At 39.5% G+C, this 26,599-nt stretch overlaps 2 protein-coding genes across 8 annotated transcripts in view; one reads left to right on the top strand and one right to left on the bottom strand.

Moving 5' to 3' along the window:
- Positions 1 to 15,892, top strand: part of TTLL5 (tubulin tyrosine ligase like 5) — a 342,013-nt gene extending 326,121 nt beyond the window's left edge. For all 7 annotated transcript variants that reach the window (XM_043985336.1, XM_043985334.1, XM_043985333.1 and 4 more), the window contains one exon: positions 13,759 to 15,892. In XM_043985336.1, coding sequence (XP_043841271.1) covers positions 13,759 to 13,789 — 31 coding nt within the window. In that variant the 3' untranslated portion in view covers positions 13,790 to 15,892. The remainder of the gene's footprint in view (positions 1 to 13,758) is intronic.
- Positions 15,893 to 16,375: 483 nt separating this feature from the next.
- TGFB3 (transforming growth factor beta 3) overlaps positions 16,376 to 26,599 on the bottom strand; it is a 40,349-nt gene continuing 30,125 nt past the window's right edge. The window contains exons 5-7 of the mRNA XM_043985340.1: positions 22,516 to 22,687; positions 20,565 to 20,718; positions 16,376 to 18,574 (exon numbers count right to left, since the gene is read on the bottom strand). Of these exons, the coding sequence (XP_043841275.1) occupies positions 18,416 to 18,574; positions 20,565 to 20,718; positions 22,516 to 22,687 (485 nt within the window). The 3' untranslated portion in view covers positions 16,376 to 18,415. The remainder of the gene's footprint in view (positions 18,575 to 20,564; positions 20,719 to 22,515; positions 22,688 to 26,599) is intronic.

The following is a 26,599-nucleotide window of genomic DNA, read 5'->3' as shown; positions in this document are numbered from 1 at the left end:
CAGAAGAAGTATGAAATCTTACCCAAGCAGCAAAACTCCCTGAATTAGAATGGACCAAATAGAGGCCAATGATTCCATGAAGCAACAAGAAATATTAAAACAAAGTCAAAAGACTAAAAAAAAAATAGAAAAATTATAAGAAAATATTTTTAAAAGAAAATATATAATCTCATAGCAAAGAAAAAAAAACAGCTGACCTGGGAAACAGATTGAGGGGAAAAAATTTTAAGAATTATTGGACTATCTTAATAGCATGGCCAAAAAAAGATCCTAGATATCCTTAATCTTTAATCTTAAAAGAAAACTGCTGGGGGCAGCTAGGTGGCGCAGTGGATAGAGCACCAGCCCTGGAGTCAGGAGTACCTGAGTTCAAATCCGGCCTCAGACACTTACTTACAAGCTGTGTGACCCTGGGCAAGTCACTTAACCCCAATTGCCTCACTTAAAAAAAAAAAAAAAGAAAAAAAAGAAAACTGCCCAGAACTCTTAGAACTAGAGGGCAAAGTAGAAATAGAAAAAAATCTACTGGTTACCTCCTGAAAGAAACCCCAGAATGAAAATTCCCAGGAACATCATAGCCAAAATCCAGAGCTTTGAGGTCAAAGAGAAAACACTACAAGCAGCCAGAAATTTAAAAAAAGAATTCAAGTATCAAGGTACCCCAGTCAGGGTCTCAGACAATTTATCAGCCACCACTATATAGGAATGGAGAGCTTGGAATACCATATTCCAAAAGACAAAGGCTTGCAACTAAGAATAACTTACTCAGATAATCTGAGTATAATGCTAGAGTGGTGGGGGGAGACAGGGGATAATATCTTTAATTAAAAAGAGGACTTCTGGGGCAGCTAGATGGCACAGTGGTAAAGCACCGGCCCTGGATTCAGGAGTACCTGAGTTCAAATCCGGCCTCAGACACTTGACACTTTACTAGCTGTGTGACCCTGGGCAAGTCACTTAACTCTCATTGCCCTGCAAAAAAAAAAAAAAAGAGGACTTCCAAGCACTCCTGATGAAGACCAAACCTGGGTAAAAACTTTGAAGTTCAAACACAGGAGTGAGGAGGAACATCAAAAGGTAAATCCAAATTAACAATGACAAAGGACTAAACAAGGATAAATTGCTTACATTCAGATATGAGGAGATGATACATGTGTCCCATCATCATCAGGATTCATGGAGAGAGTCCAATTAGACATGGCCTAGGAATGAGAATGTCTTCATGATATAAAGGAAAGAATAGAAAGGTAAGGGGAGTATATGAGGGTTACGGGGAATATACATAGAAGAGAAAGGAAATTTAGGGAAAGGTATCTCACATAATCAGGGTACACAAGTAGACATCTATGCAAGCAGTGAGAAGAGAGTAAAGGAAGTGGCTGACACTTGAATCTCACTCTCATCTGAACTCAACAAAATATGGAACACATACATACAGTTGAGTGCAGAATTATGTTTTGCTCAACAGGGAAATAGGAGGAAAAGGGGAAAGGGGACAGGGGGAATCAGAGGGAGGTGATAGTAAGGAAGAGATTAGCCCTAAACAAAATAAACTCTAAAGATATAAAATTTATGATTCTTTTTGAGGTGTCAAAGAATGGGAATCTTTTTTTTTTTTAAGTGAGGCAATTGGGGTTAAGTGACTTGCCTAGGGTCACACAGCTAGTAAGTGTTAAGTGTCTGAGGCCTGATTTGAACTCAGGTACTCCTGAATCCAGGGCTGGTGCTCTATCCACTAAAGAATGGGAATCTAAAGGAATGCCCATAAATTGGGGAAGAAGTTTGGTATATAAATGTGATAGAATACTATTGCATATAACTCTTATCAGCAAAATGAGACAAATATTTTTTGGACATAGCCAATTTGGAAATTTGATTTGAATATGCATTTTTTAAAAATATACGTTATAAGTTTTGTTTTTGTTGTGTTCTCAGTTTAGTGTGGGTCTGTCAGAAGGTAGATATTGACTGATTAAAACAATTTTTTTAAAAAAGAGGAATAAGTACTATAAATAAAGGGAAAGCAAGATAATTGTGGATAGAGTCCTCATTCATTCATCTGTCTTTTGTCCTTCATTCTAGAAGAGGACCATGACATCAGGGAGATAATGTCATGACTTGTAATGAATTGGATTAAAGTGAGGAAGGGCTATGCAAAGTCACCAGCCTCATTCTCTCTTCCAGAATCATCTGGGTCCAGTGGCAAGAAATAGATCAGGATGACTGGAGATTGCCCCAGATTCAGTGGGAGACCTTGGCCTTTTTAAACTAAGGTCTTCCCCAGGTCTTCTTAATTTGAGTGAGGCAACACCCATTCAGTGATTAAAGCTAGGTAAGAAGGGAGGCAAAGAAAGGCCTCTTTTACTTAGTCAAAATTGTTGTTTGTTCCTCATTCTTGAAGAGGACCATGACATCAGAGTGATGTCATTACTTGCACTGAATTGGATTTAAGGGAGGCAGGGCTGTGCAAATTCACCAGCCTCACTCTCCTCCAGAACCATCTGGGTCCAATGGCAAGATAAATATCAGGATGACTGAAGATGGCCCCAGATATTTAAAGCAATTGGGGTCAAGTGACTTGCCCAGGGTCACATAGCTAATAAGTGTCTGAGGTGAGATTTTAACTTAGGTCCTTCCAACTTCAGGACCAGTGCTCTGTCCACTGCACACTAGTCAAAAAACAAACAACCAAAATCAATCCAGGAAGGGAAGACCCTCAGGGTTTCTTTTCTGGCTAGATTCTTCAGAGGAAGCCTCAAGAAGGAGGTGAAACTTGAGCTGGACCTTGTACCATGGATAGTATTACCCATGGGATCCAGTTGGGGGAACAGCATAAACAGAGAACTGGAGATTAGAGTAAGTCACGTTTAAAAAATAGTAAATAGAACAGCATGGTTGGAAATATTGTAAATGTAATAAAAACTGTATTTAAACCTAAACTTTGAATGCCAGACTAAGGAGTTTGCACATCATCCTGTACACATTAGAAAGCCATTGGATTTTTTTTAAAGCTATGCATTGACATCTTAGAGTGGCATTTTAATAAAAGTAAATCTGCCCTTATGTTTTGGGGAGGGATTAGAGGGAGGGAGCACCAAGACCAGTTTGGGCTCTTGTTACAATAAAGCTAGAGCAGTAATTCAGGCAAAAAGCAAAGTCAGTCTACAGGATGGGGCAGTGGGAATGGACACAGAGGAGACAATAATAGCAAGATACACAATACAGAAGGTATCACTGGTTCTTGTATTACCGTATTCTGTTTTTGATTCAGCCGATTTCTGTCTTGCTTTAGTCAGAGATTTTAAGTAAAAAAGCGATTCAATCCTTTGGATTACTTTAGGAAAACCGGTATCTGATCTTTAGAGAAAGTAGCACCTGAATTAGGCTCCCTACAACTTATCAAGAAAAGTTCAAAGTCCTCTGCCTTGCCTGGTACCGCCCCATCTGGTACCGCCCCATCTTTCCAGCTTTACTTCGTATTGTTGCCTTCCCTCAGTGTACTGTATACTCCATCCATTCTGTATTCTACCCTCTACTGACCTTTATAGCTCTCCCACCTGATCTTGTTCTATACTTTCCCACCTCTGTACTTTTGCTCATGCTGTGTTTTAAATTTGTCTTCCCTTTCCCATTCTCCTTTACCCTTCCTGCCTTGGTTTTAATTCTGTTTTCTCATACACACATCCAAAATATTAAATCATTTCAACAAAATGAAAAACAGTGCCAATCCTCATCTACCTAATAAGGCATATACATATGCAATTCAATATAATGTAAGGAAAGTGTCTGTTAAGTGCAACAGAGATATCATTACAAAGTGTTATAAGCCTTGGGCATCTGGGTGGCACAGTGGATAGAGCACTGGCCCTGGATTCAGGAGGACCTGAGTTCAAATCTGGCCTCAGATACTTAACACTTCCTAGCTGTGTGACCCTGGGCAAGTCACTTAAACCCAATTGCCTCACCAAAAACCAAAAACAAAGTGTTAGAAAATCTGAGAATAAAGAGATCAATTGTAGTTTTTAATAGCCAGATACAAGGAGGGAGTATATTCTAAGCATGAAGGTAGACTTGTGTATAAAGCCAGGCAAGTATAGGATGAGGTTAGAGAACTGCTTACAATGAATGTAGAATACATGAGGAAGAAGAATGTGAAATGAGGCTGAAAAAGTAAGTTATAGCCAGACTGGAAGGCTTTAAATTCTAGGTTATGAAGTTTGTATTTTTTCCTATAATCATTGGGAAGCCCCTGAAGATTTGTATTTGTTTTCTTTTCTTTTCTTTTTGACAGGGCACTGATATAACCAAATATGTCCATTTGAAAGATTATTTCTGAGGATCTGGGTAAAGGATGGCTTGACATGAACAAATACTCATTTATTTCTGTGTTTTATGTAGCCAGACTTTCTTTTTCTATTAGAGGTGTAAAGAGGGACAGAGTTGAAATTGTTATTTATTAGACATCTGTGTGCATAAACCATCATCCACTAAATTAAACAGACCAACTGCCCTCAGAAGACTCTCAGCCTAGAAAACAACAGCATGAGTAAATATATCTTATTGAGCAACTGTTGACATGTCATTTCTCAATGGCTTCATTTTACCATTTATGACATAGGATTAAAACTATCACCCTGGCTCCATATCTTTTCATTCAGCCTTGTATTCATGCTTTAAAAATAATCATTGAGATGGTCTTTTGAAATGAGAGGTGATTAAAAGAATATGGTACCATTTTCATATACTGGAAAAGGCAAATTAACACATAGTTTTTAATGGTCCAAAGGAAGTAATAGGCCAGCAAAAAAGTGAGTTGTGTGTTTCCTTCTTAATAAGAGAACCAGATTCAGTTATGTGAGTGCTATTTGTTTGGGAGAATAGAACACTTTAAATATAAGCTGGCCTCATTATTACTGCCTTGCAATGTATCTGGCTACATAAAACACATAAATAAATTGCTGCCTAGCATTTAGGCCCATGTAATAAAGAATGGGGGGAAAAAAGAATGGAGTTTCCTCCTTATGTAGATAATTTGACTTAATGTTGATTTTCAAATCTATTAGTGCAACCAGTCAATTAAATTGTTGTACCCCACCTTGGTCCAACCACATCTTGATTGATCTGGGAACATTTAGAAGATAGATTTCATTCACAGGCTGGAAGCCCATTCAGACAAAGGGTACTGAGAGCAAAAAAATTGGAAAACATTCTGTATGAAGATCAGTTGGTGAAATTGGGGGATATTTATTTTGGATATGAAAAACAAAACAAAAACAACTAGCCAGTGCTCAAATATTAGAAGAGTTGGCATGTGGAAGAGATATTAGACTTGTTCTACTTGGACCCAGAGGGCAGAACACTAAGACCAATGGTGAAGGTCAAATGGAAGATTTGGGCTCAATATAAGTAAAAACTTCTGACCAATTTAATGATGTCCCAAAATGGAATGGGCTGGCTAACTGACTGACTCTCAACAAGTTATCAGACTGTGTAGTTGTGAATAATCCCAGCTCCCCATCTGAAAACAATGACAAATGCAATTTAAAAAAAAAGAAAGAAAGAATGCTAAATATAAGAAACCCTTAAAGAGAGAACCTCATGGAAAAGTTAACAGACTAAAACAGCAACTACTATTCTGGAAGAAAGACTGGATATACTGCAAAATTTTCTGAAGTTGTTTAGTATCACAGTAAGAGATATAAAGGAAGACTTAATATTTATAATAGCATTATGCAGTTGGAAATAAGATAGATAAAGGAAGAATTCAAAAAGATGAACATGAAAATTGACATTGTAGAAAATATGGTGGAAAATATCAATGAAAAAGTATCTGAGGAGGAGAGTGGTTCATGCAGAACCAAAAATAATTTAGAGATAGAAAAGCAAACAGATGGTGGAAAATGGAAAACTTGGAAGAAGACTTCCTATCTCTTTAAAACAAAGCAAGAGAACTAGATGACAGAACTTGGTGAAACAATCTTTGAATTCTTAGGCTTCCAGAAAACTACAAATAAACTATGTATGAATACTATATTGAAGGAATTCATGCAAGAAAATTTCCCAAGAATACTAGAAATGGAGTACAATGCAGAGTAATGAAATCCACAAAAACCTTAAGAGAAGAACTGTAACGTATCCAGAAATATAGTTGCCATTTTAAGAGTTTCACTATCAAAGAGAGAATCTTACATGCAGTCCCAAGGAAGCAATTTGTAAATGAATATACACCAATTCAAATCACCCAAGACTACTCAACCAGAAACATAAATGGGAAGGGGAAAAAATCCACTGTAATGTGATAGTTTAAAAAGCAGGAGAATTTCCCTGCACTACAGAATTGCTTCTCCCACAAAACTGAACATATTCTTTCAGGCAAAAATGAGGTTCTTCAATAAGGTATGAAAATTTAAATCTTAATGAGAAATACAGAACTGGGAAGGGCAATATTAATACTCCCTAAGAAGATGATGATATCTATTGTAGCTTTTAAGTCCCACAAAACATGGGATAAAGACAAAAACTAGAAATTTTAGGAAAGAATCCTTTGAAAGGGGAGCAAGCAGAACTAGATTATCTAGAGAATCAAAAGAAGTCAGGTGGGAGAAGTAAGATAATATCTCTTGAAAAGGGTTTCCACAAGTGAAATTTAAACAAAAAGGTAGAGAGTAGGAGTAAGAGGGTCATTACTAATTATGCTTTTTGTTTGGTTTTGTCAAAAATGATTAAAAATTATTTCAGTAAAAATAGAATACCAGGATTTGTCTTTGGTGTGGGCAGGAGAGGCAAGATGTTTAGAGAAGGGAGAGTATGTTAATAAAGGGAATACGATGTAGCTGTTAAAAAAAACAAAACAAAATAAAACATGCTCTTGTATTGAATAAAAAGGATCTCATGGAGAGAAAACAACAGTGATAACCTTGAATGATGATGAGTTAGATTCAACATAAAAAGGAAACAAATAATCAATTAGAAAGCAAAATGCAACATTTTCCTGCTTACAAGAAACACATTTTAAGCTTAAGAATTTATATAGATTCAGGGTAAAGGTCAGGAATAAAATCTATCGTGATTCAGCTGAATCCTGAAAAAGCAGGAATTATAATCGTGATTTTGGATGAGGTAACAACAAATATAAGCAGGGAAACTCTAGTATGATTAAAGGCACCATGAATAATTAACTGATATCAACTTTATATATGTACCAAATAACACAATAATGAAGGAAAAGATTACTGCATTTAAAAAAAAAAAACTTTGTAAGACACCAATCAAAAGTGATTGTAATGTTTCTCTTTTAGGTCTTGACAAAGACCATAAAACAGATAAATAAGGAAGAAATTATAGGCATAAAAATGTTGGAAGAACTAGATTTGATAGTCCCATGGAGATTTCAGAATGGAAAACTTAAAGTATATACATATCATTCAAGTTCCCATGGAACTTAACTAAAAACTGATCATGTGCCAGGACCCAAAGAATTTGTAAACAAATGCAAGAAGGCAAATGCAGAAATCCTAAACATATACCCTTTGACCCAGTGACCCCGCTTTTGAGTTTATACCATAAGGAAGCTATTGACAACTAAAATGAATTCCTATCTGTACAGAGATATTTATCTAAGCACATTGTAATCTTTAAAAAATGGGGGTGGGAAGAAATATGAACTTTGTCTAGCAACTGGGTAGTGGCAGTACAAATTGTGATACATTGTGCAAAATATCACCACTATGCCATGGGGAATATATAAAATGAAGAATTCAAAGCTATATGAAAAGACTTTTGTGCAGTGATTCAGGATGAACAAAGCAGAACCACAAGAACACAGTTACTAGAGTTATATCAGTGAAGATAAATTTAAATAGGAACAAAACACAGATAGCAAAATATTGGTACTAACTTTTAAAGTATATGCCATCCTTCCTTTTAATTATCAGAAAATTACTAAAATATAAAGTTGTATGTACTGCCAATCTCTGTCACAACTTTATGTTTCTTCTTTAACCATTGTGGGGTGAGGTTGTACATTGTGGATGTTCTATTAAAAACATGTTGGATTGACAGAATGTGTTAAAACAAAATTTATCAATTAAAAGTATTTTTAATGGAATGGGCTACCTCAAAAGTTTCAAGAGTTCTCTATTATGAAGGTCTTCCCATGGTAATTGGACCACTCTTTATTAGGGAAGTTTTAGGTTGTGCTGAGATCCCTTTCGACTCCATAAGTCCATAGCCCCATGAAATCAGAAACTTATTTTAAAGAATGCTAATAGCAAATGTATCTTTAAAGTGCTAAGCAAATATAGGGTGTTTTAAACTTTAAAAAAGCGTTTCAGGAACACTATGAATCCTCTAGCTCCTAATACCAGACACCTCCCTTATCCCCTTGAATCTCTCTCCTCTCTTAGTTTCCCTGACCCTGGCTCCTATCTTATTGTTCTACTTCCTTCCTGTTTTGTCACCTTTGCAATTTTCTCTTCCTTCTCATGCTTACTGTGATTATAGTCCTCAACCCTCTGTTCTTGAATATAAAGGAAGGTATATATGAAATGATGTTAAGAAAAGCAGAGCCTAAGATGGTTATATGTACACCGAAACCTATGTAAAAACATATATAGGTGTATTTCCAAAGATTGGAAAATAATTTGTAATTATTTAGAGTGGAGTGTTCATTAGGCTCTTTATTTTGTAAGGTTTCTCAAGTTTATAATAATAAATGTTTAAAAAAAAAAGAAAGAAATTCTTAGGGGTTAGATTGGAGTTCTGCAGTGCTGCCATGATTATTCAGCTCCTTTCTCCTCCCCCCAGGGCCATATTTCAGAGTTACTCAGCGCCTTCTCTTGCACTAAACAATACCCTTTGCAGCTGTGCTTGGCGCCTGGGTAACACCCAGGCGGGGTTTCATGAAATGGATCTGATGCTCTTGCGCCTGTGTTGTTCAATCCAATGCTTTGGAGCCATTCCCAGAAAGGTGACGGGGCAACAGGTTGGACTCCACTCTCCAGCTGTCCCTCTTTGCTCTTGTCACTCACTCATGATATAAATAAAGTTGATTCATTCATTCTGTCTCTTTTCATACCAGCATAGCACAAGCCCTGGGCATTTGGAAGGGCCTGAAGCACAGATAGCATTTAGTTTACCATTGCTTATACTAAATTTTAAAAAATAATCTTTCTTTTTGAATTAATTTCCATTTTAAAATGTTACTCCATTATCATCTTTTGACATCAAAGACAAATTAACTGCATTGGTTAAAGTGTTTATCTTTTAATACTTCTTGAAATGTGAAACACACTAACTGAAAAGATTGTTACTAAGTCTAAGTCTTTTCTGAGCTGATAGTCACAGGCCAAAGTTGCACATAGACATGGAGCAAGATGATCTCTTTTCTTGGGACAGATGACTGGTGGTTGGAATACTTGGCTAGAAATTAAGTGCTAGGAAGTTGTAAAACTTGATTCCTATTTGCCTTAGAGGGACTAGTTGGTATTTGCAAAGCGTTTGAAAACCTCAATTCCTAAATTGAAAACCTTTTACTGTTCTTTAGGCACCATTATTAGTATTGATCATTTCACATTTCATCAACAGTTATTTTGTGAAATACCTATCAGGTGAATGCCACTGTTCTAGGCAACTGTGGAATATTAAAAAAAAAAATACAAATCATGCTTCCCCTACCCTTACAATTTTGTTGGAAATTTAATTCAACCCAACAAGCATTTCTCATGGGTACACGTCACCATGCTTGGCACAGGGAATTCAAAGACAAAAATGTCACATAGTCCCTGTCCGTAAGGAACATAAGTTCTGTTCGGAAGTACATGTAAACAAATAAGTAAATGGAAGACTATTTGAGGAGAATACTAATGGCAAGGATCAGGAAAAGTTTGGGGTTTGTTGTGTTTTTTGGTTTTTTGGGGGTTTTTTTAGTGAGGCAATTGGGGTTAAGTGACTTGCCCAGGGTCACACAGCTAGTAAGTGTTAAGTGTCTGAGGCCAGATTTGAACTCAGGTACTCCTGACTCCAGGGCCGATGCTCTATCCACTGCGCCATCTAGCTGCCCCTGTTGTGGTTGTTTTTTTTTAAGAAGATACTTGAGATGAGTCTTGAAAGAAACTTAAGGATCTAAAAAGGTAGAAATGAGGAGGGAGTACATTTTAGATATGGGTTACTGCCTATTCAAGGGCATGGATTAAGGAATGGAAAACCAAGTTTTAGAAAAAGCAAGTAATCCAGGTGATTGAAACATAGAATATGTGAAAGAGAATAGTGATGGGGGGGGGGGGGCAGTGAGAAAAGTCTGGAAAAGTAAGGATGGAGCCATATTGGGTTTTTTATGTGTGTTATATCTTTTATTTTTTTTGAGACTATCAGTTATTTGCCCAGGGTCAAATGCTAGTAAGCGTCTGAGGCTGAATTTGAACTCAGATCCTCCTGAATTCAGGGACAGAGCTCTATCCACTGTACCACCTAGTTACCTGTATTGTTTAAAATCTAAATTGTGGGTTCTAATCTGCGCCGCCCCCCCCCCCCGCCAGTCTTGGGGGGAAGCTGACTAAAATCACTGATAAATTCAGCAAGAGTTTAGGCTTTTAAAGGTTTATTAAAATATACATTAAGTTAGTGAAGAGAGATTGAGAACAGATTCCTTATAGCATGGAAATCCTAGCTCAGATCTAATTCAGTATAGCCAGAGCAATTTCCTTTCCTAGCAGCCCACATGAAATCTCTCACCACCCTGCCAGTGTCTGAACGACTGAGAGCCCTGCCCCCCCACCATTCTCCATCATCTGCTGCCACGCTCGTTCCTCCTCACCAAAAAGAAAGTTCTTCTATCAGCGAGCGTCCACTTCCTAGTTTCTCTCTCCCTCCCCCAAAGGGAAGGCCCTACAAGCTGGTTGGTTGAGAGTGGTCTCTTGCTTATGTCAGTAGTACGCAAGCACAGGGCCGGCCAGGTGTGGCCTCCATCCAATCATCCTTAAGTAGGTCCTTAGTTTCTCATTCTCACCCAGTTCAAACAATACTAAATCAATCAGGTGAGGCCCCTGGGTGTCTGGCGAATCCCATTATTTTATCACATACCCCATGGAGCCATGTTATTGAGAACTTTAAAGGCTAGTTTGTATTTTCTTCTAGTGGCAATATAAGGAAATAACATGATCAAACCTCTGCTTTAAGAAGATTATTTGGCAGCTTTGAAGAGGTAAGGGACTGGAGACAATTAAATAGCCAGTAGTCCAAGCAAGCAGTGTTAAGGTACTGAATTGGGGGTAAATAGCCATGTAAGTGGAGAGAAGGGAACAGATGTGTTGGACATTGTGGGAGCAGAATCAACAAGACACCCATACGTGAAAGTTAAGACGTAAAATGATAACTAAGTCTATAAGTAAATGGCAAGTGAGTATCATGAAAAATCAATCCCAGAAGATCCTCAGAGGAAGGATGAGATGGCTTCCCACGGGGACATTCAGGGAAGAAGGAGAGAAGAGGATTTTCATCAAATGCTAGTTTTCAAAAATCTTGAGGGGGAGAAATTTGATAAAATTGTGGCCGTGGAGCCAAAGGGGCATAGCGATAGCCCTAGGTTGGATGCCAGCTCTGTTCCCTCACCCTATTACAGTTGAAACATCTTAAGAGTCTACAGTTTCTGCCTCCATCCCTTTGACAGTCATGTCTTGTCCATTGTTCTCTGAAGATGTTGATAAGGGTATGGATCCTGGCACTGCTACTTACTACCTATGTGACCTTGGGAAAGTCATTTAGCCTTCCCTAGCCTTCACTTCCTCATCTGAAAAGGAGTGGGTTGGATTAATTTATCTCTGAGGTGTCTTCCAGCTGTTTTCCTGGCTCCATGCTTCTGTTAATAATCTAAGGCTTGCCTGTGTATATATGGGGTCCATCTCTCCCTCTTCATTGTCTCCCTAGAACACAGTAAAATGTTTTAATGGCAATTTTAAGTTATGACAGAACTCTACATTGCAGATTTTCAGCAAAGCTTAACTTTTAGAAACATCCCCTCTTACTAAATCACACAGTTTAGCCCATAAGCCCTTCCTCATAGTCTTAGTCAGTTCGACAAATGTCTGTAATGTCCCCTACTCCATGTGAGGCAGTAGACAAGGCAATGAGAATACAAAGACAAAAAAGAAAGGATAGAACATGGATGCATAAAAATTACAATTTTTTTTTTTTTTTTTAGTGAGGCAATTGGGGTTAAGTGACTTGCCCAGGGTCACACAGCTAGTAAGTATTAAGTGTCTGAGGCCGGATTTGAACCCGGGTACTCCTGACTCCAGGGCCTGTGCTCTATCTACGGCGCCACCTAGCTGCCCCAAAATTATAATTTAATGAAGGAGACCACATGAACAGCTGAAAAGATCAAAAAAGACTTCAAGTAGGAAATAGCCCATGACCTGGATCTTGAAGGAACCTATGGGTTCTAAGTGACAGAGGTGAAAGAGGATGTATTCCAAGTATGTAAGATAGCCCAGGTCAAGGCATGGAGATAGATGCATATTCTAGGAATAGATAGTGGGGCAACTAGATGGCACAGTGGATAGAGAGCCAGGCCTGGAGTCAGAAAGACCTGAGTTCAAATCTAACCTCAGACACTTACTTGCTGTGTGATCCTGGGAAAGTCACTTAAACCTGTTTGCCTCAGTTCCTCATCTGCAAAATGAACTGGAGAAGAAAATGGCAAACCACTCCAATTATCTTTGCCAAGAAAACCCCTAATGGAGTCATGAATAGTCAGACATGACTGAAATACAGGAATAGATAGAAGCCTGGAATGTAGAGTTTGTCTGTAACATGGAATTGATTAAGGGGAATAATAGGAAGTAAGCCTAGGAAAGTAAGTGGGAACCAGTTTGTGGAGGACTTTAATTGCCGGGTAGAGGGAATTTTATTTTATCTTTGAGACAATAGAAAACCACTGAAGTTTTTCAGTAGTGAAGTGACAGGTTCAAGCCATTCTCAGGAATATTCATTTGACAGTTTTGTGACAGATGGATTGTTGAAGGGAGAGACTGGAAGCAGGAATACCAGTTACAATAGTCCAGAGGAGAGGTGATCAAGATTTGAACCAAGATAGGCTGAGTGAATAGAAACAAGGGGATGGGGGGGGATGGGGGGGAAGATGTGCAAATCGATAAAAGTTGGTAGCTGCTTCAGTGCAGTTACTGTGAAGGAGATGGAAGAGGAAAGGATGACTCAGGCTGCGGAGCAGGGTGACTGGACTCTGGTATCCTCGATAGAAAGAATAAAGTCGATAGATTTGGTTGTCTGTCTTTTCCAGCTCATGTTCGATTGTTAGAGGAGCAGGGAGTAAGTCTTACAGAAAAGCACATTGACAGCAGAAGAAATGAAAGCAATCAGCCTGATGGAGGAAGAAACAGCAAAACTTAAGGAAAAAAAAAAAAAAGTAAAACCATAGCAAACAGTTTGTTATGCAGCCGTATTTTCTATAATAAATGCTCATGCCAATGACTGAGTTATCCAGAAAACATGAAAGTATGTTTCGTCTCCTCTAAGAAGGTAGTGAACAATTTGACCTACTTTAGAAAGCTGATTATCAAAAGTGATTTTTTTTTTAAAAAAAATTAAAGTTTTAGTACCCGAAGCAGCATGCTAAGTGAAACAGAAAATTCACTTCCGTGTACCTCATCCCCTGATTATGCTGGACCAATAAGGTGTTGCAGAAAATCAATCTATTTCTCTGTTAGCACAGTTGCTTATACTTTTGGGTTTTTGTCTTTTCAGCTCCTGCTTGCAACCCGTGATGAACCACTGATATGGAGGAAGAGACCGTTCAACACCACTGGGTAGAAGGATAAGGATGGAGCAGCCACCATAGCTAGAAGGGGCCCATCTTTTTTCCCATTTGCATCATTATCCCCAGACCAAGGTGGCAGCAGATTTCTCCCTACCAGTCTAAAGAGCCTAGCCTGGGACAACTAAAGAAAAGATGAGCTGGGTTTTGGTGGAACATGACAGTACGCAGTTCAACGGATTCTCTCTGACAGAGCCACAAATGGACCTTTCCCCTTTACCTTTTATCTTCTCCCTACCCCCCAACCCCCACCTGCCTAGGTCTTCTTTCTCCCTCTTCTGCTACCAGGCAGAGATGATATAAAACAGAGGCTCTTTGGCTATTTGCATTTTGCTTCCGCTTCTTTCAGATTCATTATCAAGCTCCTATTTTATATAACCCTAGGAACCAAACATCATTACTAACAAAGTTTATAAGCCCTTTCAAAGAAGGGCATGAAGGGCACATATAACATGGTAACCAGCCATTGGAGAAAGGCGAGTGTGTTGACCACATGAACCAAGGTAAAGCACCGTTTTGGAATGACTGATTTTTAATATTGACAAAGTAATTCTATTTTTGTTTTATTTTTTTTCCACTTAACCAATTTCCCTCCAATCAGTATTCATTCACAAGTGAAACTGAAATGTGACCAACTTTTTGTTTTAGTTAATTGCTGGACATTTAAAAAATTTTTAATTTTGGAGATGTGCATTACCTTGCCATATTTTGATTTTAGGTTTTGTTCAGACAAAATGTAGCTATGGTCATACACCTCAATGGTAGCTTATGAGCCATGGCAGGAGGCAGAAGGTGGTGTGGGAGGGGTTCATAACTGCACAAGTATCTCCCCATCAGGCCATGACACAAGAGTGGGGGAGGTTAGACACCATTCTTGAATTGCACATTAATTTTTTCCTCATGCTACATTGTTGACATAAACAATCCATTAGAACGGTGCAAAACACCCACTGAGTGGACCTAAGAAGTTTCTCACTCTAACTCTCTGCTTTCTCACTTCCTCACTTTCCCCTGCTTCTTTGTCCTGAATAAGGCCTTTAACTGCTTGGTGTTTTAGGCTCGAACCACTTTGGGGGTTTTTGTCTCCCCTGTGACTCTCACCCTCCCCAGCTCTGCCGTACCATAGCGGGGAGCTTGGTGGTGTTTCCTGACCGTGGTGACAGCCAATGGGCACATCTAGCCACATGAAGGAGGTTCCACAGAGTGCAGGGCTACAAAACGAGGTGTTACAGACCAGAGTTGGAAACAAAACTGAAAATCACCTCCAACAAAGACAAAGAAAAGAGACTTGATTAACTGTGAGCAGCTTTTGAAAATTCTTTTTAATGAATGAAAACAAAGGGTATGGTGCATTTTTTTGCCTCTGTTAAAAAAAAATCACTTAGAGTGACAAGATCTATTTGTTATAGTGAAGGGAGCAGGAGTATGTTCCAGATGTTGCTGGTGCCCAGGATATTAACTTGAGGGACATCTATTGTGGTTCTTTCCATTCAGCCATGAATTAAGTTGGGGCACAAAGTCAAGTTCTACCTTTCCCTTTGATATGAAGGTTTGGGAATATAGGGGTTATCTGGAATCTACCATAATTTGTATTTGTAAATGGAGATCCGGGGCATTTACCCATGATAAAGGATTGTAGAGAATAGGGGAAATGGTCAGAACTTCTTAAGAAAATAATCAAGTCAGAGTGGAATATTTTATGTTCTTCCTGACTTTTCAGGTGCTGATATGAGGCTCCACATCTCACCCTGTCACTTATCCAAGTGCTTCCAAGCAATTTTATTGGCACTGGGCAGCTCATAATAAGCAGCTAAATAGTCCATGCAATCCTCCCCTTCCAAACCCCACTCCCAAGACTGTGGTAATGTGTCTGGTGCTCCTCTTTACCCCCTGACCCCCATAAATAACATGTATGTATGAAAATGGAGAGTCGATTATTCCCGTTTTTATAGTCCCTGTAAATGGTGTATGTAGTCGCAATCCTGGCAACCAGATTCCTGCCCGTATTTGCATGTGGTGATTAAGGCAAGAGAAGACTTCTTCCATAAAAAAATATCTTTGGAATCACACTGTTGTCTGTTTTCTTTGGCGTATCACAAGAAGTACAGTTAGTTACCCGGCTTCATGTGAAGCCTCTCTCCTGTGCCTACAGGAGACAACCCACACTTGGCTATTTCAGTGTTACTGCAGGGCAGGACTTCCTAGGGGAGGAGACATTTGGAGGGTGGGAGGGAGGGACAAGTGAATGGCAGGAAGACCCTAACTTTTTCTTAACCTCTTACTGATCTCTGACTAGCGTCAAGACCAACCAGAATGAGAGGTAGTGGGTAGAATCCCAAACTGGTTATCTGGGAGAACAAAGCTCATCTTGGACAAAGCCATCTCCCGGTTCCCCCTGTGTCTCCATAAAAGGAGACCAATGACCCCCTGTTGGTAGAAAGGCAGGTTGAGATGTTGGGAATTGGAGGTACTGAATGACATGTAGCCTGATGTTCCTTAGAGCAGCATCAAGCCGAGGAACCCTTGTGCAGTCCAGCCATGGCTAAAGCAGAAATATAAGGATAGCAATAAAGATTTCCACGGCAGCTCAGCATACGAGCACCCCAGAAGGGGTCAACAGAAACCAAACCAAAAAAAAAAAAAAAACCTTCCAAACCCTACACTCTTTTTATCTTCTATTAAAAGAGAATTTACAAATGTTAGCACTTGATGCTTATGTTTTTGCTTTACCACTGGGTAAGGTGATCTCAGTACTGCAAGGAAAGTTGTTTCCAGCATGAGATTAAGGTTGCCTCCTTCCTGCTTGGATGATACCTGCTAGGCATTTGAGAGGCAGTGTTAAAGTAGAACTCGAAACTTCTCTGGAGTCCAGAGGCCTTCATGGTAGAGGTTTAAAGCAATGAGCGCTCCTTTGTCTCTAACTCTAGAAACACCATCCATAGTCAACCTTTTGTTGTTGTTGTAAAGGCATTCCTGGTTAGTCATTTCCAGTCCGTGCTCAGAATACCATAACGACGGTGTTCTTAGGCCATCTGTCATAGACATTCGAATTGATCTTCTGGTGACTTTGCAGACATGTTGTAATAGTGATTGATTATACACTGAATCCTATCCTTATATGTATGCAAGTGTTCGTATATAGGTGAATATGTTTGTATCTATCTTTCCCTACTAGGGGATAGATTTCTATCTGTTTCATGTAGTCTGACCAACTGACATTCTCCATATCCGAGAGAATTCCTCATTGGTAGTAAGAGTGTATATACCTTGGAGCACCATTGTGGGAGCAGGCATTGCAATACACAATGCCTATTTCAGAGGCAGTATGACCCCAGTGCATTCATGCTCAAGCAATGTTATTAGAGTTTTAAGATCCTCTGTTCCAGGTTCCAGTTTACGTTGAGTGGTAGAGGTGGGAATAGGGACAAGAGGGTCTCTAATACATAAAGATTATACCTAGGAACAAAGTTTTTAATGTTCCATGAGCTATTTCCTAGAAGATGAAATGATTCAAGTTCCCCCCAAAATATTAATACAAAGGTTTTGAGAGTAATATTTGCGTGTGTGTTTTTTTTTTTTTAAAAAAACCTCAGCCCATGTGAGTCGAGGGCCAAGTCAATCAATGCATAAGAGACACATGAGATTTCCCCCCAAATACCTCATGTGCCACAGTACCTGCTTCCAGGATCAGCCAATGAACACAAGGTCTTTGGGAGCTAGGGTGGGGAGCCCGTGGCACCCCAGGGCTGCATGGATCTGAAATCCATATGACCGTCCTGACCTGGAAGGTGTCTAGCAAAAAACTCCAAGAGGGAGTGGATTAAGGAAGAGAGTGAGAGGAACTGCCCAAAGGGCAGACAGGATTAGTTCTTAGGGTACAGTCAGCCAGCCCTATACTCCGGAGTTCAACATACCCACAGGGCTCAGGTGTTTGCTCAGGGGTTCTCTTAGTTGGGTTATAGCCTTCTATTGACCCAAGAATGCAAAGTGATGAGTGGAGAAGGGACAATTTGCAAGAGTAACAACCCTGATCCCAGGCAATAAGAGTCCAGTTCTAGGGATCTTCCCTTCTTGGTGATCTATATGAAAGAAAATGCCTTGGGTGGCTCCAAGAAAATGAATCCAGATTCCCAAGGACGGATGGGCAGCAGCGATGAGCCAACCTAAACTCAGATTGAAAGTGTCATTCCCTCTCGGACATTTTCTACACTTTTCTCTTCCTTTCCCCACATTACCTCTCAACTGTAACATAGCAAAACTCCTTGATTTGCCACCTGCCTCCTTCTCCCTACCGTGCACAAAGAGCATCACAGAAAAATCCAAGTGTTTTGGAGACACTGGTCTTCCCCCAGCCAAACCCACACCCTTTTTTTTTTTCACACAGTCATTGTCAGAGCTAGCAAGAAAGAAAAAATGTTCCAGAAGGGAGCCTTGGTCTCAGCAATTGGTCCTGGGCTGATTGTTGTGCTCTCCCAGACTCTAGGTGAAGTCTGTTCTTCTGGTGTTTTCCTGGTAGCAGTTGTGTTGGGTCTTATTTCTCTCTCTCTCTCTCCCTCTCTCTTGGTCGCAGGCAGGGCCGGCAGCATTTCAACTGCACTTACAGGACTTCACCACCATGTTGGATAGCTGCTCCACTTTGGGGGTCCTCCCAACATAGTACAGGATGGTCAGAGGCTCCAGGTCTTGGGGCACACAACAAGGTGAAGCAGACGCCTCAGGATTTAGTGTGTTATACAGCCCCAGCACCTAGGAAGAGAGATGTTTTCACTGCGAGGAAGCCAAGTCCCAATCAAGCATACGACACGGGGCAGCTAGGTGGTGCAGTGGATAGAGCACCAGCCTTGGAGTCAGGAGGACCTGAGTTCAAATCCAGCCTCAGACACTTGATACTTACTAGCTGTGTGACCCTGGGCAAGTTGCTTAACCCCAATTGCCTCACCAAAAAAAAAAAAATGTAAGGAGGCAGCTAGGTGGCACAGTGGATAAAGCACTGGCCCTGGATTCAGGAGGACCTGAGTTCAAATCCGGCTTCAGACACTTGACACTTACTAGCTGTGTGACCCTGGGCAAGTCGCTTAACCCCAATTGCCTCACCAAAAAAAAAAAAATTGTAAGGAGGCAGCTAGGTGGCACAGTGGATAAAGCACTGGCCCTGGATTCAGGAGGACCTGAGTTCAAATCCGGCTTCAGACACTTGACACTTACTAGCTGTGTGGCCCTGGGCAAGTCACTTAACCTTCATTGCTCTGGGGAAAAAAAAAAAAGCATACAACACTAGGCCTTAGCACAGATGATTTTTTTTTTTATACTGTGAACTCTCCTCTGTGGCAGAACAAGTAATAAAATAGCCATATGTGTTGCTTAAAGAGTTTTCACTCATTTTTCTTTTAAATATATATCAGCACAAATGAATGACCAGTGCCCATCCAAAACAGGAGAAGCAATCAGATTTAGGCTTGTTTAAGAGTTGTCAATTGAGGGGGCAGCTAGGTGGCACAGTGGATACAGAATCAGCCCTGGATTCAGGAGGACCTGAGTTCAAATGCGGCCTCAGACACTTGACACTTACTAGCCGTGTGACCCTGGGCCAGTCACTTAACCCTCATTGCCCTGGATGTGGGGGGGGGGGGGAAGAGTTGTCAATTGAATTCACCAGAATTACCTGGGAACAGTCTTACGCTGTCTAAATAAGATAAATTTCATTTTTATGATGCTAGCTCTTGCACAGACCTCAGCTTCCTCCTCTGTAAAATGAGAGACTTGAACTAGATGAAATCTAAGTCTCTTGGCTCTAGGAGAACCCATTAAATCACGGGTTAACCTGGGGTGCATCCTTTTCAGAGGATCCTGGACTGAGATGGGGAAAAAATACATCATGTTTTACTATCATCATTGAATCTCTTCATACTTACTGTATAACATTTTAAAATGTTATTCTGAGAAGGGGTCCATAGGCTTCACCAGAACAACCAGAGGGATAAGGTTAACAACCCCTGACTTAAAGCATTACCTTTGGTCCTTTAGTTTGTGGGTCCCACAAACTAACAAATATCCTGGGCCCCGGCATGAAGAGACTGGTGTTAATAATGTGCAATGGAGAGTCATTCTCCATAAATTTCTGCACATTTTTCTCCTCATCCTTATTTGAAAAAGAGAACAACAGGCCAGCTTCAAGGTTGCTTGCTCCCCTCAGTCTCTCTGGCCACAGTTTCGTTTCTAGGTTTCAAAGTACCTTTCCTTAGAACTGTTCTGATTGCTGATCTTCAGGGGTAGTGACTTGCAAGGCAATAGAATCCCAACTTTTTGCTGATCTTTACCAATCTAAGGCTTTTAAGTTGGCTTTGCCAACTACATTCAGGGATCTCTGTTGCTTCACTAAAGCTTGCTACCCCTGTGTGACCCTAAGCAAGTTACATGATGTGTCTGGGCCTCACGAATGAGGCAAGTGAAGTAGATGACTTCCGAAGTTACTTTTAGTTCTAAATCTACGGTCCTATGATCCTATCATCTGGGGTAAAAATGGGATAGTTATTTCATCTCCACACCATGGAGGTTTTAGACAAAGTGGGAATAAAAGTCTACCATTTTTAATTGGAACCATGGAGGGAATCCAAGGGGGTCAAATTTGACTAGGAAGAGTCTAAAAGGCCAATGCCCAGATCATCAGAACTAATGAAATGTTCTTGAAATGTGCTTAACCCTTGAGAACCGGTAGAATAGGCAACATTTCCTGTACCGTGCTATGAGTTGTGTCTGCGCTTCGGAGGTACGGGCAAGGACCTGAGCAGAAGTTGGCGTAGTAGCCTTTAGGTTCATGGACCCACTTCCAGCCCAGATCTTGTCGGAAGTCAATGTAGAGAGGACGCACACAGCAGTTCTCCTCCAAATTCCTGAAACAAAACATGTACATATAAAAATCCAGAGAGGGGCTCCAAAATAAAAGGAATTTCACTAAAGATAATTAAACTTGCCATGATCTCTTCACAATCATTAGAAAAGTTTCTGCTGGTTAACACTCAAATGTGTTAAGTGAGCACCTGCTAAGATCCATCCTTAAGTAATCAACAAGAGCCCCAAAGACCCAATTGGTAAGTATGTTCAGTTCAGTGATTTTTCAGTTGTGTCCAACTCTTCATGACCCCATTTGGGGTTTTCTTGGCAAAGATACTGGATTGGTTTGCCACTTCTTTCTCCAGTTCATTTTACAGATGAGGAAACTGAGGCAAACAAGGATAAGTGACTTGCCTAGAGTCACACAGCTAAGTATCTGAGGCAGGATTTGAACTCAGGAAAATGAGTCTTCCTGACTCCAGACCCAGCACTCTATCCACTGTGTCACCTAGCTGCCTACTTAGTAGATACAGAAGATCCTAAATATAAGATAAATCTGTAAAGGTGGCCCTGCCCAGTCCATATAACCTATCTACAAGTAAAAGGTTACACAAACAGAAAAGTTTCTTGCCAAATCAAGTACTAGAAATTATGAACAGACAGCCTCTCTGAAGATGGCCCTGTTGACCATCTTCAAATTACATCTCCAAAAATTGACACGGCCTTGCCCAGTTCATGTGATGTAAATGGATGTTTAGGCTAAATCCACAGTCTACCTTGTCAAGTGCTATTGCCCAACCTTTCTTCTAATGAGTACTTTGGAGAGAACAGCATGGCATAGAGTGTTGAGCTTGGGATCAGGAAGATATAACAAATACTAGCCTGATAACCATTGGAAAGTCACTTAAATCCAGTGCCCCAGGTACTCTCTGAGGCCATATATTCTAGACAAGTTGCCTATGTACATTGATAAGGGGGTTTTCCATAATGGGAACTCCCTCTTACCTAAAGGACCTCAAACACCAGAACATGTTGTCTGGTCAATGGTATGTCTTTAAGCCACACTGGCTAGGAAAGGCTTATAAAATCTCCCACCTTAAAAAAACAAGCAAAATTTAATAGTGTTCAATTGCTTAGCTCTTTTTAGCTCACAATCTCTTACAAATAAGACAACCCTATATCTGCCTATTTTTTTTCCTGGGACTCTCCTATCCCTGGAACCCTTCATAGGGATTAAAAAAGTTAACAGGGGGAAGCTAGGTGGTGCAGTGGATAAAGCACTGGTCCTGGATTCAGGAGGACCTGAGTTCAAATCTGGCCTCAAACACTTGACACTTACTAGCTATGTACCCATGGGCAAGTCACTTAATCCTCATTGCTCCTCAAAAAACAAAAACAAAAACAAAAACAAAAACCAACTTAAGGACAAACAAAACAAACCAACAAAACAAACAAAAAAAAAACAACTTAAGGACAAACATGTCATTGCACTTTGCTCCAAATACTTACCATGACATGAGAATTCTGGGAAGAAAACTAATCCAAGCTAAGTGTAACTGTACTTTCTCTTTTCCTCCTTTTGTCTCTCTATCTCTGGTTTTTTGGCAGGAACTGTGATTTGACTGGTTATGGGGACTCCCTTTTCCAATATAGATCAACAACTCTTTTGTAACTCAGAGTCAGAGAGTGGCCTATGGTACATGCCCAGGGTCACTCAGCCAGTATGAGTCTTTCTGACTCCAAGGCTAGCTCTCAGTCCACTATTCTCTGATATCTCTCTTCCTTTACTCATCCCTTCAATGGAATCTGCCTTCACACAACTTGAAGGGAAACTTCCCATGTGGATTGAGGATTACCGGAAGCAGTAGTTGGTATCAAGAGCCCGTTTCTTCCTTTGTCCTCCCTGGCCTGGACCGTCTAGACGATGTGGAGGAATCATCATCAAAATCAAATGAGGATTGTGGTGGTCCTTTTGTTTTTTCAGTCGTCCAAGATCTCCACGGCCATAATCTTCCTCACTGTCAACACCTAAATGGAAAGGAGTGTAGAATGTTCATCATTTAGGAGAGATAAACTTGAGAGAAGCAAAAGGTAAAGACATTTGGTGGCTTTTTAAAATTTTGCAATAATAAGGCTCCTTTTTCTTCCAGTCCAGCTCAAACTATATACTGAAAAGGTGGTAGCAGTTTATTCTGGAAGGGTGAGTTTAAGACCATTCATCCATTCTATTCAAATAGAAAAATAATGATGATTCATAGAAGGTACAAAACTAGAGATTCCACTGCTATGCATATACCCAAGAATTTTTAAGAGAATAAGAAAGATACCACCCACAATTAAAATATTCAGAATAGCTCTTTCTGTAGAAATAAAGACCAGTGGGGTCAGCTAGGTGGTGCAGTGGATAAAGCACTCTGGATTCAGGAGGACCTGAGTTCAAATGTGGCCTCAGACTCTTGATACTTACTAGCTGTATGACCCTGAGCAAGTTACTTAACCCTCATTGCCCAGCAAAAAAGAAAAGAAAAGAAAAAGAAAAAGGAAGGGAAGGGAAGGGAAGAAATAAAGACCACAAAACAGAGTAGATGTCAAAATAAATCATGGTATATGAATGTAATGGAATTACCTTCTGCCCAATAAGTAAGGATGAATATGAAGGATACAGAGAAGCATGGGGGAACTTAAATGAACAAATTCAAAGTGAAGTAAGCAGAAATAGGAAAACAATGTACATAATAACTACAACCATGTAAAAAGAAACAACAGCAAATCAAAACAAAATTATGTGATTATTATAATGACAAAGAGTGGCCTCAGAGAAGGGATCAACCAACCAGTCAACACTCTGGCATGGGCAATAAAAAGAATATATTTATATTTATATTCTAATGCTATAAGAATGCACCTCTTTCCCTTTTTTTGTCTTTTTGTAGAATGGTTATGGATAGAGAACACTGAATATAATGTTGGCTTTGGTTTATAATTTGCCAGGATGGTTCTTGTTTTTTTTCTTCTTTGTTACAAAGGAGAGGGTTCTCTGGAAGGGAAAAGGAAGGGACATATTGGGAAATGTCAGTAATATAAAAATAAAAGATTAGCAATAAAAATTCTAAAAGGAAACACACACACACACATATATAGAATATAGCTGCTAAAGATATAAAAGCTTGATGCCAACTCAAAGGCTGTATACCACTCAAGATTCAAAAACTTTTGGCCCCATTTCCACTTGCACACCTTCCATGAAGGAGAGCCTACTACCTCATAAGACATCCCATTCCACTTTTAGATAGCTCTAATTATGAGAAAGTTCCTGCATGAGAAGAAACATGGTATAGTAGATAAATAGCTGGCCTTAAAGTCAGGTTGACCTGGGTTCAAGTTCCTCTTCTGAGACATATTTGTCTGAGTGACCCTGGGCAAGTCACTTAATGCAATGCTGTAGGCTTCTCTATAAGACTATTGCAGAAGAAGTTGAATAAGTAAATTTTTCTCACTCAAAGTTCCCTATACCAAGAAAATCACAGTTCTAGACTCTATCCCTCTACACTTTTCCTTATAGAGCCCAAATTTGTCTCTCTTCCACTTTCACTCATTGTGGTAGTTACGCTTCCTGGGACCAATCAGAACAAGTCTAATTTCTTGTCCACATAAAAGCCTTTCAAATACTTGAAGACAGCTATTGTGTCACTCTGCTATCTTGTTCCCAACTATATTTGGCTTTGTCCAAGTATCATTAGAGTACTCTGTATATTCTAAGATGTCACAACTAAAGAGAACTTGGGTCGAAATGGGTACATGATTTATATATAAAGGGTGATACCATAAACGAATTAGGAGAGCATAGAATAGGATAAGGGAAGAATTTAGGATCAAACAAGATATAGAGAGTGTTATGAAATGTAAAATGGATAATTTTGATTATATAAAATTTAAAAGTTTTTTGCACAAACAAAACCAACTGAACTAAAATTAGAAGGAAAACAGAAAACTGGGGGGAGGGGAAGAATTGCAATAAATATCTCTGATCAAGGCCTTATTTCTCAAATACATAGAGAACTGAATCAAATTTGTAAGAATATAAGTCATTCTCCAAATAAATTGTTAAAGGATAATAAAAACAAGCAGTTTTCAGACACAGAAATCAAAGCTATCTATAGTCATGTGAAAATGCTCCAAATCACTATTGATTAGAAAAATGCAAATTAAAATAACTCTGAAGTACCACCTCATACCTATCAGATTGGCTAATATGACAAAAAATGAAAATTGTAAATGTTGGAGGATATGTGGGGAAAACTGGGACACTAATACTCTGTTGGTGGAGTTATAAACTGATTCAGCCATTCTGGAGAGCAAAGGGCAATCAAACTATGCATACCCTTTGATCCCGCAATATCACTGCTAGGTCCATATCCCAAAGAGATTTTTAAAAAGGAGGGGGGTAAGGACCTTTTTGGAAAAAAATATTTATAGCATCTCTTTTTGGCTAAGAATTGGAAATTGAGGGGATGCCCATCAATTGGGGAACAGCTTAACAGGCTATGGTACATGATTGTGATGGAATATTATTATACTATAAGAAATGACAAGCAGGATGATTTCAGAAAAACTTGGAAAGCCTTACATGAGCTGATGCAAAGTGAAGTGAAAAGAACCAGGAGAACATTGTATACACTAACAGCAATATTGTTTGATGAAGAACTGTGAATGACTCAGGTATTCTCAGCAATACAGTGATCTAAGATAATACCAAAAGACTCATGATGAAGCATACTATTCACCTCCAAAGAAAGAACTAATATTGTCTGAATACAGACTGAAGCATTCTATTTTTTCCCTTTCTTTTTGTTGTTGTTGCTCGAGTCTTCTTATACAATATAACTAATATGGAAATGTTTTATGTGATTACATATGTATAACCTGTGCTAGATTGCTTACTATAGGGGGAGGGAGGAGAAACAGAATTTGGGACTCAAAATGTAAAAAAACCCACAAATATTAAAAATTGTTTTAACATGTAATTAGGGGGAAATACAATTTTATTTTTAAAAGAACATGGATGTTAATAATTTATACTTAGATTGTGCTTTATAGTTTATTCTCTCATTTGATGGATGGGGTCCAGAGTAAGATAACTAATATGATAAACAAGGTAAAAACAGAAAAGAATTGGGCCCTTTTCATTGGAAAAAGAGAAGGCTAAAGAGATGTTTAATAGAGAATAGCTATCAGATGTTCTTCATTTATATCGAGAGAAAAGAGGAAACTCATTTATGTGACTACAAGCGAAAATTAGGCCTTAGGAAGGGTGGTTAGACTGTGAATATTGTGAGACATGAAAGTCATAGAAAAATAGAAAGGGAGCGGGGAGAGAATGGGCATTTATTAAGTGCCTACTATGAGCCAGGTGCTGTACAAATATAATCTCATTTGCTCTTCACAACAACCCTGGAAGGTAGGTGCTCTTATTATTATCATTTTACAGTGGAGGAAAACGAAGCAGACAGAGGTCAAGTGACTTGTTGAGGTTCACTCAGCTAGTGTGTGAGGCCAGATCTGAACTCAGATCTCTTAGACTCCTGGCCCAGCTCTCTATCCACTGTACTGCCTAGCTGCCTAGAATAAATAAAACAGATACTAAAACCACCTTGCAGAGTAAGATCAATATCCACAGATTTGAAGTGTATGAAGCACAACCTTGCCCATAGGAAAGAAGCTATGAATTATACGAGCCTTCAGCTTCTCCCTGCATGTGTTCTGTGAGTCTAAGATTATACGATTAAGTTGTCAGATCGTTGGCATTCTAGAAGAGCAGGCTCTGAAACAGAACCCAGAGGGGTTAAGAATACTGCCTAGGGCAGGAAGCCAAGAGATTCCTGTATCTTCTCCTAGCCAAACCACTGTGTCAACACAGCTTTGGACAAGTTGCCTGACCTC

This window comes from Dromiciops gliroides, chromosome 2 (genome assembly GCF_019393635.1).
Source record: "Dromiciops gliroides isolate mDroGli1 chromosome 2, mDroGli1.pri, whole genome shotgun sequence".
In the NCBI taxonomy this organism is placed as follows: domain Eukaryota; kingdom Metazoa; phylum Chordata; class Mammalia; order Microbiotheria; family Microbiotheriidae; genus Dromiciops; species Dromiciops gliroides.
The sequence above is the reverse complement of the archived record's forward strand: the minus strand, read 5'-3'. Positions and strand labels throughout refer to the sequence as shown.